Here is a 16,744-nt window from a genome sequence, read left to right on the forward strand (position 1 = left end):
GGTGAAAACAAACCTTATCCGTGTGCCTAGAAGTTTGTTTCTTTGTTCTTTTCATTTTTTTGTTTTGTTCTTTTCATTTATTTCTAACCAGTTTGCTTAGCTTGTGATCTGTTATTTATTAATTGATTACGTTCATGCTTATACATGTGCACATACTTTGATAGTAAACACCGCCATTTCCGTTTCCGTTGCCATTGCCATTGCCGGCGTAGCCGTAGCCCGTATCAACGATATCGAATGGCGACTCATTTCCGGCGGCTGCCGATGCACCCGCTGCCATGTGGCGCTGATGGAAGCCGCTTATATTGAACGGATAGCTGAGCACACCGTGCAGCGAGTTGGACACCGAGCCCGGATAATTATAGCTGCTCGCCGAGCCGCCCGTCTCTATTAATGGCGTATCAATAAGCGCCAAATTATCATCGAAGATTCTCTGATGCAATTTCTCGTCCATGCCCAATATTCTTACTGGAATTTTAAGTAGCAAGAAGAGAGATGGTAGAATGGTTGTTGTAGTTGTACAGAAGTTGTAACTTATGTTTTTGTTGTTGTTGATGTTTTAGATTCGAGTAGCTGTTGTTGTTATTATTATTCTTATTGTTGTAGTCCTTGCTACACGGAAGTGGATGGGAACTCAGCAACATTTGGCCATCCAATCAATTTGCATAATTTTTAATCAGTTTTGTATATTTTTCTTTTATTTTTCTTGGCGAAACTTTTTAGTTGTGTAATTTAAGAGAAAATTAGAAATATATATACGTGTGTGTGTGCCCATTGAAAAGTTTGGGCAAATACTTTTTTAGTCTTTTCTAAAAACTAAAATAAGAATAATTAAACCAAATGACAAGCTTACATTTTAGGAAAACAAGAAAACTTTTAATTTACATGGATAGTTTGGAAAATTTGTGCTTTCTAAAAGTGCTGCGAGTAAAATATTTAAGTGTGCTTGTATGTGGGTAAAATATTTCTTAATCAATTAATCATATACATTTATACATTTATGTGCAGCTAAGATAAAGAAACTTTTGAATGTAAGCAAGGCATTGGCATAAGTTAAATCATCGGAGGCTATGCAATAGTGACATCAGCCGAAATGTTTAGCAACAGGAGTAAAGTTGCAGGAGCATAGCTTAAAGTTGTAGCTCTTAAGATATTGCACACAAATATTGAAACTTAAAGCTTTAAAGTGCTTGCAGCAGCCTTTCAGCAGCTTTAATGGTGATAAATTGAACCAAAAAGCTGTTGTATTTAGAAATATGCAGTGCGACAATAAAATAATACGGCAGGTATGAAGCTCAAAGCAAAATAAATTAAGTGAGTAAATTTACATGAATAAGTTCGTAAAAAATTTCTCAAGGAATTCTTGTGCCCAAGTTAATCTAATACATAAGCGCAACTTTAAGCAAGTGTCATTGATGTCATAACGACAAAGCTTAGCCGATTTTCAGTTCGATTAAGCCAATTGCTTATTGTGTGGCTCGCCACGCATCAATTGCCATTGCAGGGTTGCCGTTTCCGCTATCAATGTCAATAGCAGGGCGGCAGGAACACAAACCAAATGCTAAAAGAGACGTGCTGTGCGAGTGTGTTTGTGTGTGGGTGTATGAGTGTATGTTTGTGTCTAACTTTGTGTATCTTTCAAATGTCATGCGCTGTTAGAGCGAGCAAATGGTAAACGATTCAATGGAGAAGCTTTGCAACCACAGCAGCATTTGCTTATCTCGCCCAGCACACGCCAAAGTGCGCTACATTTGAGGCGCCTGCCTGGCTTTGGCAATGCTCAAAGGATGCGAGACAGTCCGCGCTTAAGCTCCAGCAGCAGTGGCAGGAGCAGGAGCATGAGCAAGAGCTGGAGCAGCAGGCAGACGGTCATTGCGGGCGCTAAATGGCACGGATTTGCCATGAAGACTGCCGTGCGTTTGCCATGCTGCCTGCTGTCTGCAAAATGTATTTATGTTTGTCGCTTATTTTGTCGAGCAAATATTTGCACAACAAACTGCTGGGGAGCAACAGAATTGGCGGAATTCGAAGCGGAATCGCAATCGCAATCCTAACTGTCTGTAAAGCAATGGAGGAGTGAGTGCCTGGAGGTTGGCGGGGTGGGGTTGGGGCTGTATCAGCTGGAAATGAGATTAGCACTGTTTGTTAAGTGTTATCGCCCATGTAAGCAGTTGTCAACGAGTGGATCTGTCGCGTTCAGCGTCATTCAATTATTGCGTATACGCAACGTAGTCGGGCTCCTTGACGTGTGTCTATTTAAGGAGCCTATTGCACATTAAGGAATACAAATATGTTTATTTAAAAATTAGCGCATTTTGGATGACTTATGCAGAAATATGACTTACAGACCAACAGCAACACACACATGCACACATTTTCTAGAAGCTCATAAGCAACTGAAATAAATTTGAAAATGCGCTATAACTTTAAAATTGCACAGTGCGTTTCTGCTACATGCATAAGTGTGTGTGTGTAAGTTTATAGCTGGAATCGGCGGTTTCCATGTCCTAATTTGAATCTGGTGTGCACACACACACACGCTCACTGACAATAGAAGGCCAAACATTCGGTGCATGCGGCATGAAGGACGCTGCAACAAAGCGGATTTTGCAACATTATGAAAATATTTATTGCACGCAAACAATACGCCACACCAACTAGCTGCCCAAGTACTTAACTCAGCCAGTGTCTGTGGGCTCAATTTGTTGTTGGCGCATTGCTCACAAATTGCTTTAATGGTTTTCACTTGTGCCTAATTAAATTTTAAAATTGTGCGCAAAGCATTGTGTAATTTACCAATAGTTTTGTTGTAATCATTAAGCAAAATTGATATGTTGAAAAATCTAATCAATAGACAACCCAATTGTACATCTAAATGGACAGCCCTTGGCCCGGAATCAGTTACCATTTTAACGGACATTAATTACCAGTATTGGTTCTAAAACTGATGTTGTTGCTGCTTGCTGTGCCTCAACAGCGTGTGATTACAATTAGTTTTTGTTGTTGCTGTAGCTTTTATGTGAATCAACTGAAAATAAATCTAGTGCATATACATTTTTGTGAGTCGTTGCATGTGGCATGCATAAATATTTGCTAATATTTGCGCACATTCACAACAGCGCGTAAGCGTGTGTGTGTTGCGTGTGTCCCACAGCAACATTGGAAAATGAAGTCACACTGAGCACAATGAAAGCAGATTTAAATTTATAACCTCTGTCAGCAGATGGCCAACGAATGCCGCAGCGCATGCAGAAACAAAAGGATCAGCATCGATGCTGATGATGATGACGATGATGCTTATAATAATGTGGATCATAATGAAGATGATAGACGACCATTGACAATGGCTAGTGAATTTTGTGGCAATAAATACGAGCGAAGTGCACAAATTGCGTAGCAATCAAAACGCCAAGCATTCAGTGCGAGGGGCAATCGATCGATTAACATAATGCGCATGCAGCAATAGTGTGTGTGTGTGTTAAAGATAGATGGATAGAATGAGGGGGAAAGAGAGAAAGAGCGGGAGCTCAGATAAAGCCGCATATTGAGCTGACTGTGGAGTGAGTGTGTGTCATTTTGTATGTGTGTGTGTGTGTGTGTGGCTGAGAGCTGTAAATAAGCAGCAACTGAATATAATACACATAATGGATGCCAATACAAACCAACGTACACCGTAAAGGGGCGTAGTGGGGGTGTACTTCACATACTTAGTTAAGTTTTTGGTAGAGATTCGGGAGGGGAAGGGTGCTTACGAGTTCAACGGGTACTTGGCGCTATGGCACAAAGCTAACAAACAAAATGCTTATTTATGGCACTTCAGTGCATTCTAAATGAACGTGTGTGCGTGTGTGTGAGCATGCATGTGTGCGTGTGAGTGCATTACTTTAACTGCAAGTGATTGCAGTGGCAGATAGCCATAACTGTACTCCAATAGCTATGGCAAATGCCAATAACAAGACAGCTAGCGGCAAACAAACGGCCGGGCGCACAAAGCTGCCAACGGACATGGGCAACTGCGAAGTACAGGATGCAGGATGCAGGATACCGATACTCTGGCCGCTATTTGCCGCTTCGTTTGTTTGCCCGCCGCTTGTTTGTCTAATATAGTATTAGTACTTGGTGGCACAAAAGGATGCGAGTGTGCAGAGCGCAGGAGATAGATAGCTAGATGAAGCGAGGCGCTGTGAGTTACTGTCAGCGAGTGCCTCTGGTGCAGTGGCTCAGCGGCTCAGTGGTTCAGTGGTGCAATGTGTGCTTCAATTGTCTAATGTGCTTTTGAATTATCCTATCCTTACCCTTACTCTCTCTACTTCAAAGTCAGAGAACCGCAAAGCCCAAGTGGTCTTATTTATTACCTGAACCCGCACATAGTGCTATCAAAAGTATTTTAGCAGATGAAACGTTCAGAAAAACTGAAGTGTCTTCAAAATAAATAATTAAATTAGTTTATGTTCCTCCAGGATTCATTCGAGAGCAACAATGTAAAACTGTTTACTCAGAAATAGCAACAGATGTTTACAATAAACATTTTCTGAAAGTTTTAACTAAATTAAAACTTAAAAGCTTAAAATATTTTATACTAAAATATGCAATATGTAAATAAACTGAACACACATATAAAAGTTTTAAAACATTTAAAAAAAAATAGTGCTTAACAAATATAAAACTCTGTTTACAATAAAATGATTGCAAAATTATGTTGAATTAGCCTTCTAAAAAGGATTATTCACATTATTATTATAAAAAAAACCTTTTTAGTTTAAACAATTCCTATTGTTAAGCACCTAAGTGTGACAAAGTACTTAGTACGTTATTAAATTAAATTTTAAATGTTACTGATTATTAATTCGCCCAATAAATAGATTTTGCTTTGAGATGCAAGTGCATTATTGAAGAGTTGGATACCAAAAGAGGAGAAAGAGAGCCCCATGAATTGAAGCCCATTTAATTGGAAGCTTAATTTAAGTGCATTTCATTCATTCAATAATGTCAATTATTTATTTACTTACCTCTCTCTTCCATGGTGCCGGCGGAGTGGGTGCGGTGGGTTATATCGCTACCGGCGACTAAATCGCCAAGATGTGCAGTATTGTGCGTGTTGGTGCCAGTGCTAAATGAAGTTGCAAGTATTACGAAATTAAGTGCAAATTACAAATAGATGAAATTGTTAGGTGTGCTTGTGTGTGTGTGGAGCGAAGTAAGCTAATTAGCTTTGGTCCGCATAGCAAGTGCATGTGCATGTGCATGTGCATGTGCATGTGCATATCAGTGTCTGATTGTTGCTTTGTTGTGCTGCATAAGGACATTTTGTTAAGGACATAACTGCTGTTAATTCATATAGAAAATGATCTCATACTGACACAAATCGGCTTAAAGCATTACAAGCCAGAGTCGGTTGACTTTGCACATCCGCTACTGCCAAACGGCAATTGACAAAGCTGCAGGCATTATAAATTAATTTTTGGCCATCCGCAAGGGATGGCCGGACAACTCAGAAATACCATCTCCGAAAGCTGTTTATACTCAGTGCAGAAGGCATCGTTTGAATATTTATTAAGATGGCATGCATTAGGAGTCGATTAAGTATTTAAATGCCCAACCAGTGCCCAGGGTGCAGGCGGGGAGAGCTCGAACCGGCCAGGTCTATATTTATTTGTTTGTTGCCCATTGTTGTTGTGTATTTGTTGTTGTTGTTGGGCTTATTCATTAGTCGACTACTGTTGGCTGTTAACCGGAAATTGTGGTATACCCAAGTGAGTCAATTATTTTAAAAGCTTTGCTGCATAAAGTTTTTAGCTGCAGCCGTTGCTGTGGTTAAAAGAGTTTTGGCTGAGTTAATGAAAGGATTGCCTTGCTAGACGTGGAATGTGCTTCACCAAGAGGGCGGTGGTGGTGGGTTAAAGCGGTTCCTCATTCAGGCAGTCATATGTGAAAGTTTTTGCAAAGTTGCCGGCTTAAAGATGCCGACTTGAGCTCGGCCAGGCCGAATCATAAACGCTGCTGCATACTTAGGCGAACTCGAAGAGGATCCAATGGATCCAATGGTTCCCACGGTGGTCGATGGCTCCATGCCATGGGCATAGTAGGTGTGCGTGTGTGGCCGCGTGTGCGTGTGCTGATGCGGCCCAGGACCAGCATCAACTACCACCACAACATCGTCCACAACACTGCGCTCCATCTCATCCAGCGGCTGCTTCTTGTGGCCATGTCGTGTGGTGGTGGGCACTTCGACAACCACATCATCGTCCTCCGAGGTATGCGGACTGTGCGAGGCCAGCACCAACGGATTGTTAATGCCCCACGACGGTGGGTGCAGATAATGCGGATAGTTGGAATAAATTTCAGCGCGTATGCGATCATCATAGTCATCATCATCCGAATCCTCATCATCTTCCGCCAGATCCTCTTCTCCCTCCTCGGCCAACTGGCTCTCCTGGCCCATTCTGTGCCCGTTGTTTGGCTCGTCATGGTACTGGTACTCGATGTTGTTCGACAAGAGCTCGGTGCCATTAAGGGCGTGGCCGATGCGTGGTCCGTGCTTTTGTTTCTGTTTGCGCGTTGGCTTCGGCTTCGTTTTCGGCTTTGGTTTCAGCTTTGGCAAACCGTTGGGGAAAAATATTATTCTATCTGCAAAGAGCCAAAGTGCGGGAAAGAGCGGGTTGGGGTCGGGCGCAGGCATGCGTGAGGTGCAAAAACAGTTTAGTGCCAAAAAGGTGCAAATTCGCATCAGGTGTGGGTAGTGTGCGTAGTGGTGTGAGTAGCGTGGGTGTAGTGAGTGGTGCGGGTACGCTTATTTAATTAGTGCTATTAGTGCCTAGGGTGCATTTAATCCAAGGGTGCGGGTTGCGGTCGTGCTGTTGCTGGTGCTTGTGCAGCTGCTGGCGAGGTGTGGAAGTGACCCAAAAGCGCCAGCTGAACGTGTACACGAATTAGCCCAAATTGAGTTGAACTCGAGCTTAAATTTGAAATTGAGGTAACGTTTTAGTTTGGGTTGGTCGAAATAGTGTAGATAATGTTTCCTTTTTTTTTTTTTTGGTGCAGCGCGAAAAAGCATTGACTAAGCTGAGAGTCTACCGAGTAGAGAAAGTAATGTGGAACCTAAACAAGTAGCCCTGCTAAGCCTGCCCTAAGTGGTGTAAGTAAATATTGAGATTTGTATACCATAAAGACAGAGGCGGGAGTTAGTAAGTACAGCAGCGATTACGTTTAAAATAATAATAAGTTTTACAGTTACCAGCATTTGATAGCATTAGTTGATAGTTCTAAGGGGTGTTTTCTTTTTGTATTGTGGTGCAATCAATCAATTAATCAATATTAATATCAATATAAGTCTATATAAAGCACAGTAACAGAACCAGTTAGCGAGTGACATATCAAGTTCAATTGGCTGGCAGTTAGGTGGGGGTATTTGGGTAACGCTTACTGCTATCTATTATATAATACTTAGTTCGATATTACGATGCTTTGATAGTTAAATAGTGTGAGCGAAGAGAGCAATTTGTATGTATACATGTATATTTATAGAGAGAGATAGAGAGAGAGAGAGATAGGAGAGAGCGAGGGAGATAGAGCGGTGACAGTAAACACGGCAGCTTAGGCTTACATATATATAGTATGTACGTATACGTGATTTTTACGATATTATTGAGCATTGCTAATACGTATAGTATAACCATATATTTATGTACTGATATAGGCATATTGCTAAAATGTTGTTTACTGATCGCAAATCACGCAAATGTGGGTATCATTAATTTTTTGACTAATTTATTTATAATTTTTTTATTGTTTTGGTTTGATGCAAAAGCGTGCGATTTTAGTTTCAGGTAATTTTTTCATTGGTTTTTATATTACTAAAATTATTAGGCTAGTTTCAGTTTTGAGCGGTTCACAAGGTACCAAAAAAGAAAATAATAAGAGTACGAAATGGAAATCTTAATTGAAATTAAAAGTAGACGGAACTTAAGATAAATTCATTTGTGTTGAAAAGAACTTAAAACATTTTATTAGATAGGTACTCATTATGGTTTTGCTTTTTCCTTTTTTTTCAAACCATATTTATAAGAAAGTTTTAATGTTTGAAGAGATTAAATTAAAACGTTTTTCTTTGCATGTCGACGAATGTTCAGCACTTAACGCGTTTTTGAGGATTTGTGTTATTGTTGGAGCTGTTGTTGTACTTGTTGTTGTTGTTGTTCTTTTAGTATCAGCTATTGCCTGAAAACTTACCCACACACGGATTGTGATTAACAATATTAAAAATACGATCACAGCGCTTTTTCATATGATTATTTGGGCAGATACAGCCGAACATGGGCGATAGGCGTAGATTAGTCCAGGCATCATGACAGGCATCCCTTAAAAATAAAATGAAAAGTTTCGCATTTAGTAGAGTTATTTGGTTAATAACCGCAACAGTACCAGCAGGAACAGCAGCAGCAGCAGCAGCGGCTAGCTCAACCCGCAACCACCACGGCTAAGCTAATTGAATTCATATTAAGCCCTACCGCCGACCCTCTGAAAAGAGTGAACTCTGCGAATTAAACCCCTAAGCTCGACCAAAGACTCGACTTCCGCTCGGCGCAGCAAACTTTAAAATTGGCAATTGCATCAAAAATGCATACATACGGCAGTTCAATTAATATTTTATCGGATGGTTGGCAGCAGTTGGCGGTTGACGGGGGTGGATTGGGGGCTGTGCGTGTTGAAAGTTTAGACGGCGGCAGTGAAACTTACAGCGAGGCCAAAGACCGCGTCGAGACCGCCGCAAAAAGTCATTTCGAGTTATTAAAACATTCAGAACGTTTGTATTCGAGGGTATTGAGCCAGGCGCCATAAGGAAGTGGCGTCAGCAAGGATATGTGAAGGCTGCAGGAAGCAGCAAGAACTCAGCTAGCAGGAAATTTCATTTTGCTGCTGTTACTTGAAGTTGGGCGCCAAGGCTTTCTCTAGTTCCCTTTCGCACTCCCTTTCTCTTTCGCTCTCTGTATACGTATGTCGAATATCGAAATTAAATGTTGCTTCTCCTGTTGCCGTTGCAAAGTTTTTGTGGCAACAAGCTAGGATACTCAAGTCGAGTGGCATCAACAGCAACAAAATCAATTTTCTCATTAAACCAAACAATTTAATTGAATGATTTTTTTTCTTCACCAAGTTTACAGACTGCGATGGTGCACTTTTTGTGCTGTTGTTCTAATTAGCATTCGCTTCCCAATTTTCACCAATAAGCGGCAAAGCAGCTGCTGTATATCGAATATGGAGCGACGCTATTGCTTAATATGCAAACTGAATAATCAATAATTATAATTGATACGGTGGACTTTACTGTATAGATTACATTATTGCTGTATTGGCTGAAGTCCGGCTCTCTTCTCTTTCGGTTTCATTCTCTGCTTTTGGTATTCTTATTAACCTTCTTATCTGTACTTAACAGAGATTCCCATTTTCATTAGTGCTATCCACTCACCTGTTTTCCATTTTGCACTTATTGTCGCGCACCTTGCAGTGCGTCTTAAAATCCTCAAAGAGCTTTAGGCATTTGCGTTCCTGCTGGCACACGGACAGCGCATGATTGCACGTGGGCAGAGCATCAATCGGATAGGGATCCTTTTCGGCTGTGGCAAGGATTAACGAAAGCAGCGAAACGGAAATTTGTGTTAGTCTAGGTAAATCAATTAAATACGGATAAACTTTAAAGTGTAGCCTTTCGGAAGTGCTCATGGTCTGGGGAAAACCACAACGCTCCCCTGTTTGGTGGCACTTACCTTTTTTAAGCACAAATCCGCAAGGATGATCGAACAGAAAATCCCGAAAATGATTGCAATCGGGATCCATGCCAGGCTCCTTGCACAGGCAGGTGGGACGAAAGAATTGAAACGCCTGCAACGTGCGAAGTGCCGCTTGGCATTTAGTAACCGTCACCGTGCTGCAGGACACTACAAGGACAATAAAAGAAACAAGCTAGTTAAATAACAGTCAAACGTAGCAGTGCGAGTAAGAGAGATAGTTATGTTTAATGATCTATAAATGGCAGCAGCGCTTAAGCTTTGACATTTCGCTGGACGTGTCCATGTCCATATTGTCCTGTCCAATTTGGAATCGCTGCTCACATCGATTATCCAAGTTGTAGCCAGTTGACAGTTGTTATAAATGGCAGGCAAGCGAGCAAACAAGCGGCAGCGCAAACGGACAACTACAAACCAAACACATGTCATAATACCCAACGACAATAACAACAATAAACAACAACAAAAACAACAAGAACTGTGGCACCAACAATATGAATAATTGAGTCCCCAACAAAATAGTCGATTTAAGCGGCCAATGAAGCGAGCAGCCAGCGTGTGCCCGTTGTGAGAGAGATCCGATAATATTTTATAACATAATAAATTATGTTTCATATATGACAGCTTATTCGAGCATATGACAACTACTGCTATCCACTTACTCACACACACTCACTCATTCGCACTCATTGAACGAGTGGGGCGGTGTGGGTGTCGAAACAAACAAAAGGCGAACAAACATCTGTTGGCCATCCATTGTCCCTTTGACCATAAAACATAAGCCCTACTAATAAACTCGACTACGACTACACTTCAGAAACACACCCACACACACACACACACACACACACACACGCAGCACGCACACTCATATACACCGACACGACTGTGGCTGCCCATAAGCCGTAAAATCGCCAAAAAGCAAAGCAAACCAACTGCCGCAACGTCCGGACAATGGCCAATGGTCAGCATATGAGCTGGACGGCCCATTGCTCATGTCACTCATACGACCCGTTGGCTGCTCCCGAACCCGGACATGATTATTTGCTACTCGAACATAAAGTTGCCTGCCTGGCCTCATGCCCACTGGCAATTTGTAAGGGGTGCGGTGGTCTCTACGAACTACGCAACAAGTGACATTTTTCGCAGGCATTCATCATATTTATGACATGGCCAACACTTGAACTACCGCAATTGTTGTTGTTGGCCAACACACTGCAGTGTGTGCTACAGCCTCAATTAGAAGCCATTCGCAGCTTGCCCAGCAGTGAGGGGGGTATATTTTCCGACTTGACTAAACGAACTGCAGTTTTTAAGCTCTTGTTTGTTTTTTTTTTTTTTTGCTTTTTGTTACTACCTTTGATTCCGTGTATGTGTGTGAGGGACTATAAAATCAGGCAAGTGGTTTTTATGCCTCGACGCCATCATCAACTGACGCCATTTGCAGTAACTGTTAACCTCGCATTATTTTTTTTCGCCCTTTTACCGTTAACGCTAAGTCCTCAATTCGTTTTTATACGAAACGCGTTTCCGGTTGTTGAGTTGGTCGCTGAATTGGTTCGATGATTTCTTTGTTGTTGCCAATATGGCGAAAAAGCGAATATGCGTGTGTATGTGTGTGTGTGTGTGTGTCGACCTTTTGGCTCGATTTTATTTGATTTTAGCTTGTTGTTTGTTTGCCTTCGCTATACACACAAAATATACTTTTTTTTTCGGCATTTTATTGCTGGATGGTTTTGCCATAAATTTGTGCACTAGATGAAATTTATGTGGCATTTATTTAGTTTGCCATCAAACGAAAATCTGATCACGTTATGCGGCCCCCAATGAGAACTCCACTTTGTATAAAATATGATAGCATTTATTTGAACAGCTTCAGCATGCAATTAATTAAATTAAGTAAACTTTTGTCTTTGCGTTGCCGCCGCCTTTGTATGTAACATTTTTTACAATATTGTTTGATCGGCATAAGAGACGCCATACAATCCATGTCCTTTTGTCATATTAAACAGGCGTGCCTTGAGTAAAAGCGAGTGTATATCGTGTGTGTATGTGTGTGTGTGTGGGTGCGTGTGTGTGGGTGTGGGTAGTTGTTTGCCTTGTATGCAGTTGGCTGCTTGCTGATTTCATTGAACTATCGGCGACTGCACAAAGTGAACGCAAAAATGCGAACACAACCCACACAAACGCACACACACATAGAGACACACAGGCACACGCAAGCAGCTGCAGCTCGAGCCGTGCCACATGAGAAGAACGTCAAAAAGTATGCAACGACTGCAGCAGCTGGAAGCAGGACCCGCACGGCAACGCGCCGTTGCTTGTCAAAATATTTATTGCCGGCAGAGAGATAGAGAAATGAGCGAGCGACAGGGGGGAGACATCGAGACTGAGCGCCTGCTTTTAAAGGCTTCAATGCGGTCATGTCGCCGCATAAAAGCGGTAAGAGAAAGAGCAACAGAAACGCCGCATAAAATGCAATTATCATAAATATTCAGGCCGGCTCGGAGCGTGTTGGCTTAAAGTGTTTTCGGTCTGCTTTCACGTGTGCAATATATGTACATATTTTGAGGACATTTAAAGGACAATACGACAGCCATTAAACTTCTCCTACCCCATCTTCCAAGCAAAATCCTGCCAGCAACAACCAAAAAAGTAATTTCAGTTTTTAAATGAAAAAGTTGAAAGTGCGTTTTACGTTTGTTTTGCTGACGCCAAACGCCATTTTGTTGGCTACAAGAACATACACACAAGCACACACACACACACACTCACGTGTCTAGAGAGCAGAAGCTCGTATGAGACATTTGCCATAAAAACAAATGCCAAATGATATTTGTTTCTTGTTTCGACTAAGAATTAGACATTGTACAGCGATTGCAATCGTAATTTTTTATTATCATGTATTCACGACCGAATTGCAATTGGCCATTGCCATTTGACATTTGAGATCACGACTGCAGCTAATCGATGATACCAAGTGTGCGCGCCTTGCTCTGGAAATCGGTACGTTGCACATATGCGCCGCTCATTGTGCGACGACCCGTATAGGCGTGGCGGCCATGGAGCACGCGCCAATTATCAAAGATGACAATGCTGCCAGGCAGCAGCTTGAGGTGCCACTGTTGCTCCTCGTCGCGCACCAGCTGCAGCAGCTGGCGCAGGCTGGCATAGAAGTTGGCCATCTCACGTTGGGGCAGCGTGTTGAACACAGCGCGATCGTATACATTAAGGCGTAGCTGAAGCAACGCGCCGGTTAGCGGATCGATGCGTATGATAGGCGCTGTGTGGCAATGGTGTTCGCCCTGTTCGATATACTCAGCTGGCACTGGCACGCGACACAGTAACTCGTAAGCCTCGGGAAAGCGGCGACGCAGCTCGTGCACCACGTGCAGCCCATCGACAAAAAAGTTCTCGCCGCCTGTGCCGTCAGCGGAATGCTCGATGCAGTGCAGCGCCTGTAGTCCAGCTGCATCGCAAAAGTATGTGTTGTCCGTGTGTGAGCCCAAATAGAGTTGTGTGTATGCCGTATCCGCATGGTCCCGCTTATCGCTGAAGGTCCACATCTCGCCAAAGAAGGTCTTCATCAACGGAAAGCAACGGCGGAGCGCCAGCTCAGTCATTGTGGGCGTGGCCGCCACGTCATCTATAAAAACAATGCCATAGCGCACCAGCGCGGCTACCAGCTGCTCGACCTGCTCATCGCTGACCACCAGCGCGGGCAGCGCGAAGCGCAGATGCCGCTCATTCTGTAGCACAATAGTGCGGTTCCAGGGCGTCAGCGCCGTGGACTTTGTACGCCGGCTTATCAGCTGCTCCAGCTGCGATTCATAGATGAATGCCCAGTCGTAAGTTGAACGATGCCCATCGCTCCCTTGTTGGTGTGTAGACAAGCATAAGCAGGGCATTTGACCGGCTCCATAAATACTTACATTCCACCACGAGCTGCTCCGTCGTCTGCCAGTTGTGCTTCAGCACGTGCACATCAACAGGCAAATCCAGAAGATCATAACGTCGCTGATTCGTCTCTGTGTTGAGACACTCCCCGCAGCGACAGTGATCCCGTAGCCAGAACTCATCAATCTCCAGGCTTTTGCCTGTCTTGGAATGCGTTAACTGCAACATCCAAATATTTTGCTCAGCGACACTCGACTGATCCGTAGTGAAGTGAGTTGATCAACTGACAGCGCAACAGATAAGCGGTGGGCAAGAATCGTATGTTCTTATCAATGGGAAATGTTGCGAGCGGCCTACACTTAAAAAAAAAAGTACTATTTCGTTGGGGAAAGAATGCCATAGTTCAAAGTGGTTAGCTATCAAATTTTACCCCAGTGTGAAGATCAAGCTAAAAATATTCTGACTGGAAGATTCTTACTTGTTTCTACATATTTAACAGCAAATCTGTATCTTGAATTCCCGTCGAAGTAGCAGTGGAAATATATGCTATGAACCCAAGCTCAGTTTTCAAGTTTTACTCATTGCACTGTGCTGAAGCAGTTCAGAACTTAGATTTATTTGAGATAATTTCAGAAACTTGTACAAATTTGTAGGTAAGTAATATGTAAAACTCTATAAGTTAGCGCATTTATGAATTCTTTGCTACAGCAGGAACAACAATATGAAAGCCGCAATCACTTCATGGGCCGATGAGGTGGAAGCAGACTATGTGGACGGATTGCCGCCATCCAAGGAGTATGTGGATGGTGACTACAAGCACGTCACCGAGTACAAGTTCAACGATGAGGGCAAGAAGATTAAAGTGGTGCGCAGCTTCAAGATCGAAAAGAAGATCGTCTCGAGGGCAGTCGCCAAGCGCCGCAATTGGGTTAAGTTTGGAGACTCGAAACTGGACAAGCCGGGCCCCAATTCGTATACCACAAAGGTTGCCGATGAGATACTTATGAACTACATGGGCTCCAAGGACTTTGAGCATGCACAAGACCCACTGGATGCCGGCAAGCCTATGGCCAAGTGCCGCATATGCAATGGAGAGCATTGGTCAGTCAAATGTCCCTACAAGGGTACCTCCATGGACATGGAAAGCAAGGCAATTGCGGCGGCTACTGCTGCTGTGGGCGAAACCAACAAGACGGGCAAGTATGTTCCACCATTCCTGAAGGACGGTGCCAAAGGGCGCGAGCGCGATGATTCATCTGCCGTCCGCATTTCCAATTTATCCGAGTCGATGACAGAGGATGATCTCGAGGAGTTGGTCAAAAAGATTGGCCCATACACCAAGATGTATCTGGCGCGTGAGAAGAACTCCGGCTTGTGCAAAGGATTCGCCTATGTCCACTTCAAATATCGAAAGGACGCAGCCGAGGCAATCGAAATACTCAACGGACATGGTTACGATCACTTGATCCTGAGCGTAGAGTGGTCCAAGCCGCAGAACTAACTAATCTGATGCTCGGGCGCTCGGGCGCATTTGTGCTTCAGCTGTAAGTGCAAAGTTGCGAAGGAATTGAGGCAAACTTGAAACAAACTAAAAAGTTCCAGTAAATCCGTTAATGCCAGTTTTAAATGCGAATTTTTTACACATGACAGCACAAAGAAATTCCCACACACACACATATACAACCGAATGGAGAGCCACTTAAATAAAAGACAGACGAGTAGGAAATGCTGGCGAAACACAACTAGACATTGGCTGACTAGAACATTAATAATTAAATTTAAGAAAAGAAAAGTCTTATGCACGGGCTCACAAGCCAGCTAAAAACTCTGCCCCGCAAGCCCCAAAACACGCCCCTAACCCCAAAAGTCATGTGACCTTTGTACAGGCCTGGCCTCATGATGTTCGCGTTGGAGTAGTGCACGGCAAACTGAACTTAAATACACTTTTAAATGGCTCGGCGTTTGGCGTCGGAGTGGGGGCTGTGGGGGCGGATCAAAGCGAAACCCACATACATAAGAAATGTATACCTGCAGCTCTGAGCTTTGTTCTTGAATGTGTGTATATGTGTGCGGTGGTGTAGGGGATGGCGACGAAAGCAAATTCTCAAACAAATTACTGAATAATTTATAAATTAACTTTTTCGTTCATTCGCCTTTGTGCGCGACAACAATGGAGCAGGCATTCCAGGAGTTTGGGCCAAGCTGGCGCTGGGCATCTGCTGGCCGTTTGTTTGCTTTTTGCACCTCCCACTTTGGTCTACCTAAATGTGTGTGTGTGTGTGTGTGTGTGTGTGTGTGTACAAGTGTATTCATAGTGGTGCGACTGGCACGCACATTCACCCGCTGAGCAGCAACCACAATAGCAGTTGGCTGGGCGATTGGCGAGTGGGTCAGTTCTCAGGGGCATTTGAATATTCAAATGTTAATTCGTGGCACTCGCTTTTTCTGCTGTCGCTGTTGCTGTTATGTTGCGCTTTAAGCATATGACCGTTATTTACTGTTTTATTGCACGCGGGCGCACACAAAAATTGCTAAAATAATTACACAGTTGTCGGCACGGCAGACGGTCTGAGAGGGGCGGGGCAGGAGGCAAGCAACAGCCACGAAAAGCAACTAAATAAAATTAATCCTCAAATGGCCCCATATCCACAACGTAACCAAAATGCTCGAGGGTTGCCCACCTGAAAAACCACAATTTATGCGCACGTATTTGGCTTGCGGACCAATACAACTATTGCTAAAAAGTTGGGTAACGAAAAAAATAAATAACCAAGAATTTAGCCATTAATTTGCTAAGCTCTCGAGCTTACCTGGTATGGGTCCGCAGACGCGGGGAATAATTTCCAAAATTGCCGAGCATGAGGGATCCTCAAAGCATAATTGACGCGCCAAAATGCAATTCAAAATCGCGATGGCGCCTTTAATGGTCGAACCTAAAAATGAAATTAAGTATGATTAAAAAATTGAGCATAAACTCGATTTGCGAATATTTATTAATATTTTATGTGCTGACAAAATACCATTGACGTGTTACTAAATTCATTTATTCATTTGTATATATG

The 16,744-nt window shown here is 43.0% G+C and overlaps 3 protein-coding genes across 15 annotated transcripts in view; 1 reads left to right on the plus strand and 2 right to left on the minus strand.

Moving 5' to 3' along the window:
* The window catches only part of Gfrl (Glial cell line-derived neurotrophic family receptor-like), a 117,873-nt gene that overhangs the window by 14,819 nt on the left and 86,310 nt on the right, over window positions 1-16,744 (minus strand). For 8 of the 12 annotated variants that reach the window (XM_070206800.1, XM_032439756.2, XM_032439755.2 and 5 more), the window contains exons 3-9: window positions 16,493-16,615; window positions 9,765-9,935; window positions 9,467-9,614; window positions 8,230-8,357; window positions 6,009-6,627; window positions 5,010-5,110; window positions 157-468 (exon numbers count right to left, since the gene is read on the minus strand). In XM_070206800.1, coding sequence (XP_070062901.1) covers window positions 157-468; window positions 5,010-5,110; window positions 6,009-6,627; window positions 8,230-8,357; window positions 9,467-9,614; window positions 9,765-9,935; window positions 16,493-16,615 — 1,602 coding nt within the window. Of the gene's footprint in view, window positions 1-156; window positions 469-5,009; window positions 5,111-6,008; window positions 6,628-8,229; window positions 8,358-9,466; window positions 9,615-9,764; window positions 9,936-10,276; window positions 10,416-16,492; window positions 16,616-16,744 lie in introns of those variants that run through there. The other 4 variants (XM_032439757.2, XM_032439758.2, XM_032439759.2 and 1 more) reach the window with 4 other exon arrangements.
* Window positions 12,663-13,974, minus strand: Tmlh (Trimethyllysine hydroxylase). The gene is made up of 2 exons (XM_002053968.4): window positions 13,718-13,974; window positions 12,663-13,659 (listed from the first exon to the last, which is right to left on the minus strand). The coding sequence occupies exons 1-2, from the start codon at window positions 13,908-13,910 to the stop codon at window positions 12,749-12,751; spliced, it is 1,104 nt and encodes a 367-aa protein (XP_002054004.1). The 5' UTR covers window positions 13,911-13,974; the 3' UTR covers window positions 12,663-12,748.
* Window positions 14,181-15,429, plus strand: eIF3g2 (eukaryotic translation initiation factor 3 subunit g2). Of its 2 annotated transcripts, none has more exons than XM_015171552.3 (2): window positions 14,181-14,335; window positions 14,391-15,429. In XM_015171552.3, exon 2 carries the CDS (start codon window positions 14,404-14,406, stop codon window positions 15,181-15,183), a length of 780 nt encoding a protein of 259 aa, XP_015027038.1. In that variant the 5' UTR covers window positions 14,181-14,335; window positions 14,391-14,403; the 3' UTR covers window positions 15,184-15,429. The 2 variants fall into 2 exon arrangements, with proteins under 2 accessions (XP_015027038.1, XP_002054003.1); XM_002053967.4 differs by having other exon boundaries at window positions 14,237-14,335; window positions 14,394-15,429.

This window comes from Drosophila virilis, chromosome 2 (assembly GCF_030788295.1).
Source record: "Drosophila virilis strain 15010-1051.87 chromosome 2, Dvir_AGI_RSII-ME, whole genome shotgun sequence".
NCBI lineage: Eukaryota > Metazoa > Arthropoda > Insecta > Diptera > Drosophilidae > Drosophila > Drosophila virilis.